Below are 18,360 nucleotides of genomic sequence, written 5' to 3' on the forward strand. Positions count from 1 at the left end.
ACACACACACACACACACACACACAGATTGAAAGAATCAGCCTCTTGTCGGGTAAAACCAGAGTCCAGAATGTTGCTAGTAACTGTGTTTACATTACAAATATCAGCAAAACTTTGTCAATATTCCACTAATGCCAAAAAAACACAATTTTCCATTTGCGGTGTTTCCATTTAATAAGAAATGTAATTAAAATCACATGTTAATAAGTTTGTTTATGTGATTCAGTCATTAAAAACCTGCTGTGCTATCATCTTCCTACCACTTCCTGTTGTCTTCCTCAACTTTTCTACCAGTAATAATTGTTGATCATGTGACTTGCATGATGTGAAAAAGTATTTCCGTTGCAGTTTTGCAAAATACACTAATTTCAATACTGCCAGAAAAAAAACACCTCATTCCAGCACAACAACTTTTTACAGAAAAACTTGTTTTTTTCTTAATGGTCGAGTTTCCAATAAGCAAATTTATTCTTTCTTTATTCTATTTTAAGATCAATGGAAACACAGCTAGTCTAAAGCTAATAAATCACCAACTTATAAGAATATGTCACCACACAATAAACATACAGTTGTTATTGAAACTTTATGAGAAAGAGCAACTCAAAGTGTAAAAAATGTGTGAGGGCTGAGAATCCTTTTGTAAAGCATTGGACTCCGCAGTAAAAGTGCAAAATGCAACAGTGACATGAAATTATTTAAAAGAAAAATTAATTTTTGCAGAAAAGAATCAGTTAGATTGAAAAAAAAAAGAAGGAAGCCTTGGAGATTCTTGAAGTAAATCTAGGACAACGTCCAGGTCAACATGTTGGACGTGTCGACCGTTACCTGAAGCACTTTGCCCTGAGGACTTTCTTCAAAGAGCAAGTGCTGCTGGTAGAGCGGCTCCAGGGTCTTGCGTGCAATCTTGGTTTTCTTTTTGGCTTTACATGTTCCGTTTTCCAGCAGGTAGACCTTGACGTAAGGAGCTGTGGGCAGAATGAAACAAGAAAAAAGAAAAAGACGTCAGGAGGGAGAAAACCTGCATTAGACTGAATTTTAGAGTCATTGTTACCTGGGAGGGATTTGGAGCCTGGTTTAGAGGTAAGGCCTCGCGCCCTGATCACCTCGACCTCCAGCTGACCTTTCTTATCCATCAACCCGATCTGAACATCACCTGTTGAAGAGTGGCAGATACACACAAACGCTTCCAAAAACTGTTTATGAAGTCATGTCACCAAGACTCCCTTGGTGACCCTCTTACCAACAGTGGTAAGAGGGCCCGTGACTCGGACCCGTGACTCACCCATGGCAGGCGTTGCCAGCGTTTGGCGGCCAACCAGCTGACCGGGACCCAATCCGTCCAGGAAGTCGCTGAACTGGCTGTCGGCTCCCAATCGCATCCCTGAGAAGATCAAACTGAAACATGCAAACAGGATTTATCCACCAGGTCCAAATGTCAAACACGACACTTTAATGATTCAAACTCAAAATTTACTACAAGTTTATGGGAGAGTTTTATACAGCAGTCAGGATTTAAACATGGAACCTGAGAAGAAGCAAAGAAGAAATGACACAAGGACAAAAAAGGAGGTAGGACAACAGGAAAGAAGGGAATGAAACAGGGAAAGAATAAAGGAAGAATGAATAAAGGAAATGAGGATAGAGGGATGGTCAGAGAAGAGAGAAAAGGGAAGAAAGGAAAAATACAAAAAATAAAGACATAAGAAGGCATTGGAGGATGGAAGAGAACAACGAGTGCAAGGAAAGATGACATGAGGACAAAAGGATAGAAATATAAAGGAGGGGGGAGCAAAGAACGAGGGGACTGACAAGGGAAAAAGTAAAGAAAGACGAAGGGAGAAACAAAAGAAGTAATGTAGGAAGGAAGGAAGTAAATAAGGAAAGAAGGAAGGAAAATAGAAGGAAAGAAAGAACAAAGAAAGTAAGGAAACAAGGAAGGAAATATGATGAAAAGAGGAACAGAAGGAAGAAAGGAAGGATCAACAAAAAGATACAGAATCTAGAAAAGGGGCGACGTTTAAAGTTCAGAACAAAATTATTTCCTGATTAATAATTTCTTCTCCAGACTAAAACTGAAATTAAATTAATTTTTTTCCAGGTTTTGTCATAAAAGTCAGAAAAAGTTCAGAAATTTACATCAGAATTTTCAAAAACTGAAATAAAATGTCAAACTTTTCCAGATTGTGAAAACGCTGTGAGGAGGAAGACAAGCGCCTCACTTAGCAGGCACCTGCCAGTGCTTAGCAGGCACCTGCCAGTTTGTGGACATTAAACTATGTCCATTTTGTGTGTGTATCTGAGTTTGTGTGTCTGAGTTTGTGTGTGTGTGTGTGTGTGTGTGTGTGTGTGTGTGTGGGTACGTACTTCCCCTCAGAGCTGTAGCTGTTCATGCTGCCATCAGTGGACTCCCTGCTGGCCTGGCGGTTCATGGCTGATCCTCCTCGGGGAAACTCCACCGCCATCCCAGTCTCCACGCTCCTCTGGATGGTGCTGCTGCCCGCCTTGCTGACCTTCTTCCCCGTCGGCGCCTCTGTGGAAAACACAGAAAGACGCTGTTAATCCAGGAGCGTCTTTACACCGAGACTCGCATCAGTTATCAGGCCTCTGGCCACATCTGGCCAACACCAAACCAAACCTGTGTTTCCACCCAGCAGAAACCCAACAGAGGTTTAGTCATTAACGGCTCCAACAAAGTCTTTTTCTTGTGACTTTATTGCAGAAATGCATTTGAAAAAGCCTGATAACTTGAGGCTGAGCTTATCTTCAGGCAGACCAGCCCATGCAAAAAGTTTCCCCCTGGTGACCTCACCAACAACTCAACAAATATTTACAAAAATTAAATAAAATCATCAACACAGAAAAAGACTTTGAATCATTTCCCTTCCTCCCTTTTGTTAATTTTATTGATGAGGTCACTGAATGGAGATAAAAAAAAGAGAAAAAACTAAAACAGGGGCTCAGTCATTCCAGATGAATGCTTAGCAGGAATAAAAAAAAATAAAGGGGTGAAAAAAATAAAAACTGTTGGGGGAAGAAAAGTTCATTTTAAAAAGGCCGTTTTCAAGTCTCTCAGATTTAGTTGGTATTTCAATCCAAAAACATCAGATTGAGTTGACTCAGGTTTAACTCTGGTACAGAACCTTGCAAAGGTATTTACACCCTGCAACCTTTGTCATTTCTTTTCATTAAAACCTCAAACGTTAATGTATTCTGTTGGGTTTTTATGCGGTAGACAAAAACACAGTCCAAGAAAAATGATGCATCCATCTATTTTCTATACCTCCTTATTTATACTGGGTCAATGAGAGAGAGGTGGGATGCACCCTGGACAAAAGTTTTTAAAAAGTAAATCCTAGCAAAATTTTAAATTCCACTTTACTATTTGTGTTTTGTCTGTCACATTAAATCTCAAACAGAAATGTAGTCATGACAAAATATGAGAAAGATCAAGGCGTGTGAATACTTTTAAAAGATACTGGAGGACAGAACGGAGATGCGAGAGGAGGGTGGGGTAAGGGAGCGTGCCAGAGACAGAGTCCAGGAAGTCCTTTCTAACTCCATATCAGCTTCTGCAAGTACTCAATGTTTCCATGACTACCTTTGTTTACACCTGTTTCTGTGAGCTTAATAATGCTACGTCAATAACTTATAACCCCCACACTGAAAAAACACAAAATCTTAGTAATTTGGGTGTAGTTCCTAGTGCAAACATCTTAATAAACTTCAAATAAGACAAAACTAACTTAAAAGTAACTCTTACATATAGAGGTCAATAACTCCTTAACATTAGTCAGGAAGTACTTGCCCTAATTGGCAGATTACATCAAAGCTACTTGGTAAGATTTTGTGTTTTTGCAGTGCATTACCAGGAAGTCTCAGGAAAACTGCTTTAATTTCAATTCCTACATGTCCATTGCATGCACCATGGCAGCATGCCGTATTTATGATGACCTTATAAACTCCACGTTCCCATAACCATCATCCCATCTCAGCTTCTACTTCTACTCAACTACTTCTAGACTTCCTGTGGTTGGACTTCCTTCCTTTTGCTTTACCTTTCTGTCTGTCCGCCGCCTTACCCGCCGCCTCTGAAATAACACAGAACAACAAGAGCAATAAACAACAACACTTCCACAGTTATTCTTTCAATGCGTCCTCAGGATTTGGTGACCACTCTCATCAACCTTTAATTCACAGAAAACAATGCTTTAAAGACAGGAGAATAACTTTAAAGCTGGATGTTATTTTTAAAACCTTCTGTCTGATTGGTTGCTTGGAAATCAATTATGTCCATTGGTGTAAAACTAGATTGCTTCTCTGGAGCTGGCTACAGTTTCAGGTCAAATTTTACTTTTACTCATTATTGGCATTAATGTCATATTCATTTTTAGTGATTTATTGTACAACTATTTCAAGAATTGGTAGTGCAAGTTTCAATTTATTTTAGATTTAGATCAAAATTAAACATACAGACTCAAATATACGTCTACCCTCCTCCTGTTTTATGTTCCTTTAAAAGTTGTCCTTCATACTGACATTCATAACCTAATAACTTCTACTTACTACAGTTGTAGAAAAGAAAATTTCCTTAGCTCGTACAAATCAACAATTGTCCTAAGATCTTTACCAAGTCCTTCAAACGATCCCATTGTCCTGCAGCAGCACTCAATCCTGATCACTACACAGAAGCTCATAATCCTTAAAACGAGTAGATGAAAACTGGAGAACAGTCATTTCCATCTCCTGATTTGTTTTCCGTCTCACCTGTGGGGCTGAGCTGTGAGGTACTCCGGCTTCGTCTCGACGGCAGGATGGCGACGACCCGCTGGCTCAGACTGGAGCGCCGTTTCTTGATCCCGCTGCCCAGACTCCCGAGGGCCGTGTCCGACTGGCTGCCGTCGGCGTGCTCCATGCCGTAGATCTCACCGCTCACGCTGGTGCTCTTCAGCATGTGGCGGCCCGACGCACGAATAGCTCGACTGGTGGGCGACATTTCAGAAACAGTCAGGGTTCATACACTTTGACCAGCTAAATTCAGCTTTGGAGATAAAAACGATACAAATGAAGGGAAAATGACAGTTTTAATTCACTATTATACAATATCATTTATTAGTCTTATTGATAATATCTAGTGATGGTAATTTACATTCTGCAGCAGGGAGAACGTAAATAAAGTCTAGCAAAATGTTATGTTTTGAAATGTCTCTCTAACAGACAACCTATACCATCCGACTGAGAACAAAACACTAATAAAACAAAAAATCATAAGCTAACATTTATTTCAGTACACAGATCAATAAGCCATTGAGCCACAAGGAATAATGAATATTCATTACAATAAAACAGTCAAAACAAATCGTGTTAAGGTAAAGTACCTTCCTGCTCAAATTAAAAGCTTAAACAAATATACAAAGAAAGTTTCAAAAAACACTCTAGAAAAGGTTTTTTTTCTAAGTTTTCTGACATTTAGCAAATAGAAATAATTGTGGTAACTGAATCAGACCTAAAACAAGAAAAGTTTAGTCTGAATTAATTTCAGACCGCGAGAAAAACATGTGTCTTTTCATTGGCTGTCTGAAAATATTTGGTGTGAACTATAAATAAAACTTTCCAAATTAAGGTTTTTAATGAAATATTAATCAAGTACTTTATTACAAAGGAAGAATAAGGACTTTATACAGAAATCAATCACTTTATAAACTATGAAAACCCCTGATTGAAATTAAAGGATTAAATTCAAGTCAAACTTTATTTTTATAGCACATTTACAACAGCCTCAGGTGACCAGAGTGCTTCACAACAAACACAAAAAAATGATCAAAATTAAAAATACCAAAAATTAATATGAATAAAAACCAAAACAATACTTAATTTCAGCTGCAGTGATTTTCTTCCCCCCTCTACATTTTCTCTTTAATTAGTGTTGAATAGATGTGTTTTCAGTCTGGACTTAAACTGACTGAGAAAGCTTGAACAGGAGACTGTTCCTCAGTCTGGGTGGATTTCAAGCACCTGTTCAAACCCTGGTTAGTGCTTTATTGATGGCCGGGTGTGTCGGTGTGTGCATGCGTACCTGAAACGTCCCCGGGGTCTCTCTGACTGGATGGACATGTAGCTGGTGCTACTGATGCGAGAGGCACTGCTGGTTCGAGAGATGGCTGACACGTCACTGACATCACTGTCTGAGGACTTATGGGATACATTTTCACTGCTCCTCCTCTGGTCCTTGTAGAGCTGCAGGATGAACGCGTTAGAGGAGACAAATGAATATTCAAAACTTTGGGTTAATTAGGAAACCCAGTTAGATACAAGGGGAAAAGTGATGTTAAGTTGTGGTAATTCTGACCTGAGAAGCCGACTGACGTAAAGGCAGGATTTAGTTAACAAATGCTCTTTCAGTTTGATGCAAGTACTTAAATTAGCATAGAAACCCTTCCTCTTAACTCCGTAGAGACCAACTATGCTGTTGTAAAAGCTAAACCTTTAATCAGATAAGACAATATTAGATACTTTTTAATGGCAGGGGTGTTAAAAGTGCAACCACGGGGCCATTTGCAAAATTATTTTGAGAAGCAATCAACCTCAATTCAAGAAGGAAATGAATTAGTTTTTTTCAACTTCGGTGGTTACTGCACATAAACGGAAAAAAATATATTTATAAGGTGCAGTTTTCACTAGTCTTTCAAAAGAAAAAAAAAAGAATTTCCAAATTAAAGAATTAATCTTTTATGAACCATGTTTTGTTTTTGTTTTTTACTTAAAATTTTCTTCTTAAACTTGGCTTAAAAACAAGAAATAGCTAATAGTTATTTGTGACAAAAGGTTTGGACACAACAAATTGAAGGTAAAATATAAGGCTGATTATCAACATAAACTAACATAATTTAAAGTAGCCACCAGGCTACATTCAGAGGAACCTCTGCATGAACATTTAACCTACAGCCAATTTTCACTTTGAAAATAGCAGCCATGAAAGTGTTTTATTCTATACACAACATTCTGACAGAATACATCTATGGAGATGCCACTTCCATCTACGTCTGCGCTATTTTACACTGAGCCTCAGGCCAAACAGAATTCTGGCAGCAGTGGCACCCCGTAGAACATACAGGGAATGACAGTAGTCACATTTAGCTGCCGTTTAGATCTCAGGATGCTAGCTGTGTGGAATAAGAGGATATCTGAACACCAACAGTGAAACGCAACAAAAGAAACTACTGACCTCTCGTTTGTTCTTGAGGGCTCGGTCCAGGTCCTGTTGGCTGGAGGTGGTGGCAGATGAAACCCGGTTAGAATGAACCCTCATCTGGAGCTGACGAACACGCTCCTCTGCTACCAGGGCTGCATGGGCAGAAAACACACAAAAAAATTATATTGAACTATACAGTTCAACGTTGTCATTTTCTTTCACTTCTTAACCTTTTAAAAACATTATAAAATTATGATAAAATTTTAGGAAGAAATGTAGAGTTTAAATGCAAGAATTGAGATAAAACTCATATCTCAATTCTAGATATGAGATTTCAGGGTGAAATCTGGGTTTCTGCAGTACTCTGTGCCTTTTGTGTTCTTAGTCACCCTGTTCAAACGCCGCAGCAGTTCAGTACTTCAAGCAAACAGAAAGATGATTTGTCAGAGCTGAAGAAATACCATTTACCTCAGAGTTTATGTTACACATTCAGAGCAACAAGCATTTTGGATTGCTTGCTTTGATATTGAAAAATCATGCATTAGAGTTCACAATCAGACGTTTTGAAATGTTCAGCAGCTCTGTACTGTTTAGGTCTATGTGGACTAGTATTTTTTATCTGAACCTGTCTTGCTTTAATGTTATTCAATGAAATGTCTTTAAAACCATTAGAGATATGAGTCACCTAAAGAAAAACAGAGCACAAATGCACAGCAAAGCTGCAGGATTTGTCTTGTTTTGTTTAAAACTCTTAGCATTTTTTTGGAGGAGTGATGTTGACACTGCAGGAGTATTGATAATCCTTAAACTTTTCCAAACTTTTCCACCTTTCTGGAAAGTATTTAAGGCATAGCATCCCAAATGAGTGAATATTTGCAAAAAAAAGATGGAGCTTTTTACCAGACAGAAAACTGATCAAACTACACCAATGGTTTTCTTGGTCAAACCAAGAGATATTGTGGCGCGTCTTTTCTCATACCTTGTTCTACAGAGCTGCTCTGGGGTGGAAGCTGTGGGAGCTGCCTCACTCTCCGTGCCGCCGAGGCCGCCGCCGCCGCCGAGGAAAGAGATGCACCACCGTGCAAATGGCCCCTAATATAAAGCCACACGAGAGTCACAGCAGACAGGGAGACAAAGGAAGAGTAGAAGAATGAATACAGGCTGGGGTGATAAAAAGGAGGGAAAGTTGTAGAAAAGTTGTGCAGTCTGGGCAGAGGTGTAGCAGAACAGTTCAATCAGCCGAAAACTAGATAAAAATCCCAACAAAGCGACTGCAGGTAATGGATAAAAAAACAAGAAAAACACACATTTATCAACACCATCATCTTCACAATGGAAAAGGTGAAGCTTGTTCACAGGTTGGGGGGAGAAACGACACCAAAACATTTACAAAACCAGACACACAAACAAGAATGTCCACAAAAAGGCAGAAAAACAACAGCAGCAGCATCCAGCCCCTCGTTGGGAAATTTCAGACCAGGTCTCTGTCAGATAACACCGTCTCCGCTCACAGCAGGCCAGCCGGGCCTGGAGAACCTCGCAGCGTGGCGGCAGCCAACACCGTGCCTCACACTCTACAGTCAATCAGTGGTGCGCAATCACACAAATGCCATACAAACCCTGCAATCTTTAAGCAGCGGCATGCAAAACAAGAATGGAACGGAGGAAGAGAAGAAGAAAAAATAATGACGCTTAAAAATGTTGAATGAGATCGTATGTAAACTGTTGCAGTGAGGTTTAACAACAATAGCCACACAGTGACACACACAGTATTTCAGAGAGTTTACATTAAAAAGTCTAAGTCTCCTAAAATGACACTTCAATCCATGAGGTTTTATGGGAATGCTGTGAATGAGCAATAAAGTTTTGTTGAAATGACAAAAATAGGTGAAAAAAAAGTTACATTTTAAACCAGGCTCTTACATGCTACATTTGACAAAACTCTTTGTCAAATGTAGCATAATTTTCCTCAACTTAAATATTCTGACCGCATAGACAATCTTTTTGCTTATTTTTTTTTTTTTCCATTTAAGATCAGTCTTATACTCCATACTTTTTACAGAACGCTCCAAAACTTTGGCTGCTTTTTAACCAAATTTGCGTTTGCTGCCAGAAAAACATTTTAACTTTAATCTCCAACTGATTCAGGCATGAATAAAATAGATCACGATTGCATTTCCACATAACACACAAAAGGATTCAAATCTCAAATAGTTTGGAAGAGTATTCTCGAACAGAAAGTAATGCCTTGTTGCTCAAATGTGTTATACAAATAAACTTATATAACACAGAAATGTTTTAGATTTCTATATAGTGTAGCATGTTGTATTTTACTTGAATTGCCCATAAATAAAGACAGCAGACATCTAGAGGAAAACTTTGACTGGGCCAACCTTGAGCCGCTTCATATTTGCCTCTAAAATACTCTTATATGACGCTGCGCATTACAACTTAACATCTCTACTTAGGTCTCATCTACAAAGACCCTTATTGCAGAAGTTATCCGGCTCATTCTGATGCAACTTTGCAAACCTCAGCCGTGCTGCCATATTCTCTTTAAAGAAAAATGTTTTCTCCATCAGTTCTTCTAAGCAAGTCAAACATGTTCAGTGGATTTAATTTGAAGCTTCTACTTTTTTCTCTGCACTACACAGTCTAACCTTGACGTAAATATGCTGGGATGTCCACTTGGCAGCTTTCTTAGATATTTTTCCACTTTTTTATTTATACTTTGGGATCAACAAAGTATCTTTGAATTTGAATAATCTTGGGAACAGCTTCTAAAACGCTACAAGCTCGTCCAGCAGAAGTGAGTGATGCAAGTCAGTAACTTGATGCGATCTGCTGGATTTCCTTAGAAAACTTTTCAACCAACTTCAATAATGAAGTGAACTTCACTGTTTAACAACTAGGACAATAAAAACTGGCATTGAAGTGAATAAACTGAAATGATTTACCAGTTAAATAAACCAGCAGTACAGGTCTGACATCTGAACTTATACAGGTCACCACCTCCGCTCAGAAAAGACAGAAACTGTCCCAGCAACCTTCAGAAGTTGCTTGTTTCAAACTGGTGGTGCTGTTGCAGGGGAGAGCTCGTCCCGTCTCTGAGCATTTCTGACATGTGCTGAGTCCACAGTACATGTCTTACCTGCCGCTGTCAGACCGCCTCCCGCCAAGAGTCTGACATTCAGGGGCTTCTAGGGTCCGAGGCTGCCTGGGGAATGGCCGACGAGCAAAGGAAACGACACAAAAAAGAATAAAAACATGAACGGACGGATGTGTGGATGGGAGAAAGATTTAGAGATCTGTCCAGCCTGAAGCAGAGACATGTTGTGATGGATTGTGTGTTGGAAAGAATAAAGTTGTCACATAATCATGTTTCATCTGAGCTCGTGTGTGTGTGTGTGTGTGTGTGCGTGTGTGTGTGTGTGTGTGTGCTCATCGGTGTGAGTACCTCTTCTTTGTACTGAGCTGAATGAAAGTCTCTTGAGAGGGAAGTAGCATCCATATTCTCCATTCATGGACATGAAGACGACAAGGATGATGTACGTGGCACCACACACAAAAACACAACCACACTTATGACATGAATTATGGATGTCACATCATCTCTGAGCACAAGGGCTTGAAAGAAAACTAAACAAAAAGAAGAAGAAGAAAAAAAAAACCCAGCAACATTCTCAAAGATGGAGAGAAGCAGACGAGAACACAGAAGCTGTAAATTCCCAGAACTGAAAAAGTGGACTGTGGGAAGCAAACGCAGCGGGAAAGCGCACACCACAACCAGCTCCGACGGCGCCAAGATAAAAGCGGCACGGAAAGTCGTGAAGCAAAGAGAGAAAGTCAAAAGAAAACTAAAAACGACAATAATCACAACCAAAGGCTTCTGCTGCTTCTACTCATCCAACTACAAACTGAACAACACCGGCACATTAGTCTGCACAAACATCCCTTCACAAATTACGAGGAGCACTTTCTAACTAAAAGAAAGATTAGCGCTCATCTGTGTCTGGGAAGGCACAATGAGTTCATACAGACTGCGCTGAGCTCGGCTATCGCCTCACAGTCTACAGGAGTTCAAAACTATAACGAGTAGCTTGCAAATTTATCTTGTATCCGTCCTCTTCATCAATGGAAGATACAAATTAGATCTGGAGCTTACTTATAAATCTTCAGAATGAATTGTGTCAACTTATTCTGGACTAAATGTTGTGGCATCATCTGTCTTTTCGTCAGAGTGACTGTTGGACGGTTCGGGAACTGCCAAACGACACAACCCTCCACTCGTGATGCCACCACTTCTGCCCACCGTTATCTAAATGTGCCAGACCTTTGCCAATTCAACTGAGTAAAATATCACATCCAAATCAGGTCTTTTATTCTAAGTGATTAACATTTTTTTCCTTTTAAGATAATAAACTGATTTGGGCAGAAAAAGCATTAGATTATGTTTCCAAATGAATATTTACCCCAAAGACTGTGTGTAATTCCTAACAATGTGCAGCTGATTAATTGCTGCTACATTGTACTTTATGTATGGGATACAAGATAAAGTCCCTCGCTACACGTTTATCAGAAAAGACAAATTCAGGAAAACATCTGCAAAGGTTTACTACAAGCTATTCACAGAGCTCTTAGCAAGAGGATTGGAGCGAACATCATGTAGAGCTTGACATCTGCCTGAACCCACTAAGGCCAACTGAACCAAAGAGAGCTACATCAGCTTTTAGCAAAAACAAATTGCGTTTAAAACACTTAAAAGAAAAAAACCCCTAAGTTATAGGTCTGAGAAAAGGAAGGTAAAACCAATATTGTTACCCCTTTAATAAAATTAAACAGAAAACCTTTTTAATCATTTGGGTCATTCTGGCATCAGATTTTAAGGCACAAGTCAAGCTCCGAAAGGAAGGAGAGGAGCGTCCACAAGAGGCTACCTGTCATCCTCAGGGGAAGCATGTTGGATAAGAATCCTGGGACTCGCTGGACGTCTTCGAGGCAGGGATTGGGAGAAAGATTTTCTACATATACACATACAAAATATGTCATACAACATCAGAGTGCAAAGCTATTCTTTCATCAATTAAAAAAAAGAAAAATCTTGATTTTGTGACATGGCTGCCAACAGGTTTGAGACTCAATGCAACCAGCAGAACAAAGAGGGCAAGTATTCACAGGTTTTTTGGGGGTTCATCACCTGAAGGTTTTTAAATACTGCAGAAAATACTCATCAAAACATTCAAGACACTTTAAAAATGAAGACATAAATGAACGTTAAATGTTAGTGCTCCATGGGAAGCATGAAAACAGTGAAGAGCAGTGAGCCACAAGTCTTTTAATGGTATCTGAAATGCAAGCAATGTGTGACAAAGTGAGATAAAACCAACCCTATATTCTCGACAAAGCATGATAATGTTAGGAAAGGTTATGTTGACATAACCATATATTAGGAGGGAATGAAGCTCTGCTAACAGCATGTCAACCAACTCAGAACAAGACTGCATTGTGAACCTGGTTTCTATGTAGTTTTTAAAACAAGTCGAGTATAAATAACACTTCTTGTTATTTCACATCTATCAACGTCACTAACAGCTCAGAAAACAGTTATGTAGTTTAACAGATTTGAAACCTAACCAAGCCAACCACTGAATTGTATTTCTAAAGGTTACAGCAATGGGAAAAATAAAGAACACCCCATGAATCAAAAGCTTGTGCAAATACATTTAGCACCAGTACCTTCAAGTGGTCACGTTCTTGATGTCTCTTTCTTCTTTGTGACTTTGCTTCAGTATGTTGAGATTAGTCTTTTTCTCCACAAATCTCTTAAGGCCTGATTGACCATAGCATGTCAATCAGGTGGAGGTCTGAACGCTGATCAAGTAGTTACCATTGCAACAACTTAACTATTTTATGTTGTAGATATGCTGTTGTGTTTAGGGATCCTTGTCCTGTTAATGACTGAAGTTTGGGCCAAACTTCCACTACTGGACACATTTGACTCTGTAACACTCTGGCATACATAGCGGAAGTATTACTGTTGTACACCAAGCCTGTATTACTGTCCTTCCTCTACCAGGCTTGAGAGTTGGTATGAGGTGTTCGTGGTGATTCGAGGTATTTTTTTCAAACATGCATTATGGGCAAGCATACAAAGTTCAATGACATTGCTCTGGAAGCTCTGTGGATCATTCAGATGCAACCTTGCAAACTTAAACATGCTCCATTATTTATTTATTTATTTATTTTTAAATAGTCATACTTGTTCAGTGTGTTACTCACTGTCTTGTCAACTCTTTACACCCAAGTATGGCCTGTAGAGTGTGAGATTGAGCTCTTAGTTTTTTTGTACCCATTAGTGGAACAATAGCGGCTATGCTGGAATGAGTTCATCCTGTAATCAGAGTTCATCCTGTAATCGGTTTCTAGTTCGGACCCCAACCTCGTCTGCCTCTGTCACTGTGTCCTTGGGTAAGCCACTTCACCTGCTGGTGGTGGTCAGAGGGTCCGATGGCGCTGGTGCACGGCAGCTTTGCCTCTGTCAGACTATCATAAAGCTTACCACCATTAGCGTGTGAACATGTGGATGATTGGATAGATGACAATATAGTGCTGAACGCTTTGGGGTTCCCTGGGCTAGATGCAGCGCTGAACAAGTACAGGCCATTTAGCATTCTTCTGAGCATCAAACCATCTACCCCTGAAGAGAATTTGCTCGAGTACTGGTTCCTGAGAAAACAGGCAATGGTCTTCAATGTTTCCCCCTCCTGTATAATCCTCTTGATGTGATAAGACATCAGATTATCACATAAAGATTGATGGGCAGCAACAGTTGAATCTCTCGTCATCTTGGCATTGTGCTCCAGACCACCCTATTTTTACAGAATAATGTAATTATACATTATTCAAGCTAATTTGAATGGCAGATTAGATGTGTTTTAAATTGAAACTATATGGAAGCAACAAGGATATCCAAAGTTTTCCCATTGCTGTACTCTCTACAACTTAGTATGCAACTTCAAGAATTGAGTCAATGTGCAAGAACTGCAAGAGAAATACAGAGGTGCCAAAAGAGTCAGGTAAGTGATAAAGGGGAAAATTTACTAATAATGTGTAGGATTTACAGTGAGGAGGGAACTACAAAAAACAGGAGAAACTAAAGGGTACTACAAGGACAGGGTGGGAGCAGAGGCTGGTACCTTTCAGTCTCTGGTGAGGGGGCATGATTGTCTGGAGTGAGACAGTTGGCGCTAGCACTCTTAACCCTGTCCAGAGATGGCTGGAGATCACTAGATGCACCACAGCAAAACATGCCATCCAATGGAAGAAGAGAAGGAGAAAAGAAGAGGATACGAAAGGACAGGACAGAAACAAACAGAAAGAGAAACAATGGACAAACAGAAAAAGGTTTTTCAAAGAAAGTCTGGTTACATTCCAAAATGTTAAAGCTAAAGCATGACTGGAAGGGATAAGGATGGGAGCGTGCCTAAATTCTGATGAAGTAAAGCTGGAAAAAATGTCACTTGTCGTGATAATTATTACGTTTGTGTCTTACCAAATTTTTAACGAAGCTCAAGAAGGAGCACCAAATTGCTCAGACCATCTTTGTATTTACTGCAGCTCAGCTTTTGTCATGCATGAAGCGAAAAACTATAAACAAAACATGCAAACTATTCTACTGTAGCATGGTGGCTGTGGAGATACTCACACCAAAGTTTATACACAGCCTTCTGGCTCCTCCTACTCTGGGTAGGTAGGAGTTGCCCATTTTACAAAGATGCACAAATGCCATGAGGTGCAAGGATATGAGGCAGTTTCAGTGAAGCCATCAGATAAACAACTACTCACCAAGTGTACAAATTAAGTTCAACAGCTAGTCAGAATGGTCTTACAAGAAAAAACATTCTGTTAAGAGAACCTCTGATGCAAAGTTTGGGTCTAAATTACTAGAACTAGAGCCAATTCACCAGATTTCAGTGTTGGCCATTTGAGATTTTTACAGTCACTTTATAAAAAGCCTATCTATTCAACTCAGTATGCCACATAAAGTTTGGGACAAGCCAATATTTTCTATGATCCTGACATTTACATATTCTATATGTCCAAGCTAGCACAGTAATCTGTATTTATAGAAAATGCATTCAAAGGGAAAAACTAAGTATACCAAATAACTCAACCGCTTGTAAAAAACACTTAGTAACAATAAATAACTGTTCTCTACATTGTTTTACCAGCTTCTGATGCTGTTGTGGAGGATTTTTTGCTTTATAGCTAAATGAGGTTTGTGGATTATCTAACGTTAAATTGGTAAGACACCACCTAGACACATGGGAAATCGGAAATTATCATTATTTATTGGTCTTGTTCGTTTAAAGTACAGTAAACCAGCACCTGATCGACCTACCTGTGAGTCTGTTAGAAGATACCATTGAACAAAAACGTCACCTCAAATTAGTACATTACTGAATCTAACAGATTTCCTAATGTGAGCATGCATGCAACAGATTAAAATATGCAATGGAGGAAATTGCACCTTTTACACCCTAAATTTTATTAGGATGTAAAAGGTGCAGTTGACAGGTGAAACATCCATTAAAAAGTGTTTTATATTGCATATTTTGACAGCTGATGCAGAAAAAAAAGCTTTACAGCAAGGAAAGTTAAGTATTCTACAAGTCTTTTTTGAACATTTCTGTTGGGCCTATTGAAATAAAAATTCACACCAGATGTCTGCAGCAACGCAAGTAACAAATATATAGATAGAAAAAAAAAACCCAACTAGCCCATTGAGTAAGCTATGTTTGTTTATTTTCTTTCTCTAATACCACTTTCCTTGGCTTTGTGTTTAGGTTTCTAAATACTGACAGATTTAAGATACTTTCTTCGACTTTCAAGCCTGTCTAGTTTCATTTTACAACACAAACAGTATTTGTTTGTATCTCTTTGTATTGAGAAAAATAACTAAGTTCCCACAGATATCTGGAGTAAATATCAGGTGAAATCAGTGAAAAAAAATGTTTACGTGCGCAAGACTTATTTTCCCCAAAGCAAGGTTTGTATCTCAGAAATAAGGCATTTCTGTACATGCTGTAAAATACCCAGCATGTCTCTAAAGATGAAGAAAAATCACTGGCAAAGTAGGTGTAAGCAAATCAAAAGCAGCACACATGTCAGAACCTGTCAGACACGCATCTCCATCAAACACATCTGTGTATGAATAAAGTCTTTGAGCTTCCTCGTACAACTTCAGGAAAAAACACAGATGAGTTCTCAAGAAATAAACTTACCTTTCTGTCTATATGCTCAGAAACTAATATAAGATCATTGCAGATGCCGCTGCAGAGTATCTATCAGGCAACAACGTTTTTGTTGATTAAACAGGGAATTGAATGCAAGACAAGATGTCTAATCTGGTCCAGTAGTCACCCCATGCTTCACCCTTAATGTGATCTTTGAACAGCAATACAATCAAAAAGCTTTGGTGCCCTCTTGTGGACTTGAAGCAGAAGAACAGCTGAACATCCCGGGGATTCCCTCTAATAATTATGGTTCTGGCTGTGTGGTTTTTTTTTTGTTTTTTTTTTAAGTAGACGCCATTAGTATGTTTTCATAGATCTGACTTAAATTGGGCATTTAATCAGACATAAACACCGATATGTATAACAGACAGACCAATTCTAAGCAAGCATTATTTATCTGTCAAAATGTTATTGCTAGGAAAACATATCAAGCACAATCTGCTGTTAAATTTAGCGCAGCATTACATCTTTAAAGCTTTTTAAAGAGACAAAACACAAAGTACATGAGAATGCAGCTCATCTGGAACCTATATGCCAACAACATGTCAGGATTGGCTGGTTTACCTCGTGTGCAGGCACTCGGCACTTTTGCCTCGCATTGATTGGTGGATCAAGATGACCTCACTGTGGTTACCATGGGGATGGATGATACATGAGGAAATTAACAACAGTCAAAAAACCAGAAAAGCAGAGGAGGAAAAGGATGTGAACAGGACAGTGAAACTGTTGCTAACTTTGTTCACACACATTCACAAATGGCACAAATCTCCATTAGCTACAGCCGGGTTTTTGTCTTTAGATAAATCGCAAAACTTTGCTGTCACTTTACAGCTACAGCACCAAAACACTCAGGGAGTAAAGACAGCAGGCAGAAAAACGGGGCAACTTTTTAAAGCAAAACCACGTTCCTACCTACACTCCTGCAGCAGACTCACAATCATCAGCCACAAAATAAAACGGATCTGAAAAAAACAAGTAACCGAGCGCACCAGTGGCTTCATTTGGTCTAACTATAGTGCCTTGGAAGCATTTTGCCCCATTTTAACCACAAATTTCTATGTATTTTTATGGAATTGTATGGATCACCAAGTATTGAGTAATTGTGGATTCATGGTTTTCCTTTATTGTTTTACAAATAGTGATCTGAAAAGTCTGCTGTGGATTTGTATTCATTCCCTTTGCCTCTTTCAATAATCACTCTAAAAGTGATTATTGAAAGCAAGACTAGCAATATAGCAATAACAGCACACCATCTCCACGGTAAAATATGGCAGTGGCAGCATCATACTTTGGGAATGCTTTTCCTCAGCAGGTACAGGGAAGCTAGTCAGAGTTGATGGAGCTAAATAAACAGCAAACCTGGAAGAAAATTGGTCAGAACCTGCAAAAGACTTGAGGAGGTTCACGTTTTGAATTTAAAGTCATTCCTCTGGGGGGTGGAATACAAATGCATATGAAAGTTTTCAGATTTTTGTTTGTGAAAAATACGGATCTTTTTGTCTTTCTTTTAAACACATAAGCATTACTTTGTGTGCTTATGGTAAAAAAAATCCTGATTAGTTTGGGGATGCAACGTGGCAAAATGTGAGACATAAAGGGGTGTGAATACTTTACGTCGGGGTCAGAGTGTTCACACATTTACACGAACCTGTCGTCCAGGTACTCTTCCCCCTGATGGCGGCCTCTGGAGTTGTCGCCGTAGCGGTTTGGAGAACGGGAGCGGCGAGAGTGAGGAAGCTCGTCGTCCAAACTCCTGAAAGACAGACGGACCTCGGTCAGGCTGGTGGTCAGCCTGGGCTGCAGCAGCCACTCCGCGAGCCTCATTTGGCTCGGCCTGTAAAAGCAGAGCTGGCAGCACTGCATGTTCTGCATCACG

The 18,360-nt window shown here is 39.4% G+C and overlaps 1 protein-coding gene across 15 annotated transcripts in view; it reads right to left on the reverse strand.

Annotated features, from left to right (window-relative positions):
- The window catches only part of rims1a (regulating synaptic membrane exocytosis 1a), a 72,441-nt gene that overhangs the window by 1,222 nt on the left and 52,859 nt on the right, over positions 1-18,360 (reverse strand). For 8 of the 15 annotated variants that reach the window (XM_017309003.1, XM_008430344.2, XM_017309008.1 and 5 more), the window contains 15 exons: positions 18,133-18,237; positions 17,049-17,108; positions 14,385-14,474; positions 12,126-12,209; positions 10,646-10,702; positions 10,340-10,405; positions 8,168-8,280; positions 7,222-7,340; positions 6,073-6,233; positions 4,764-4,978; positions 4,055-4,087; positions 2,364-2,529; positions 1,282-1,394; positions 1,051-1,152; positions 825-964 (listed from right to left, as the gene is read on the reverse strand). In XM_017309003.1, the coding sequence (XP_017164492.1) occupies positions 825-964; positions 1,051-1,152; positions 1,282-1,394; positions 2,364-2,529; positions 4,055-4,087; positions 4,764-4,978; positions 6,073-6,233; positions 7,222-7,340; positions 8,168-8,280; positions 10,340-10,405; positions 10,646-10,702; positions 12,126-12,209; positions 14,385-14,474; positions 17,049-17,108; positions 18,133-18,237 (1,624 nt within the window). The remainder of the gene's footprint in view (positions 1-824; positions 965-1,050; positions 1,153-1,281; positions 1,395-2,363; positions 2,530-4,054; positions 4,088-4,763; positions 4,979-6,072; positions 6,234-7,221; positions 7,341-8,167; positions 8,281-10,339; positions 10,406-10,645; positions 10,703-12,125; positions 12,210-14,384; positions 14,475-17,048; positions 17,109-18,132; positions 18,238-18,360) is intronic. The other 7 variants (XM_008430348.2, XM_017309007.1, XM_008430347.2 and 4 more) reach the window with 7 other exon arrangements.

This window comes from Poecilia reticulata, linkage group LG15, assembly GCF_000633615.1.
Source record: "Poecilia reticulata strain Guanapo linkage group LG15, Guppy_female_1.0+MT, whole genome shotgun sequence".
NCBI lineage: Eukaryota > Metazoa > Chordata > Actinopteri > Cyprinodontiformes > Poeciliidae > Poecilia > Poecilia reticulata.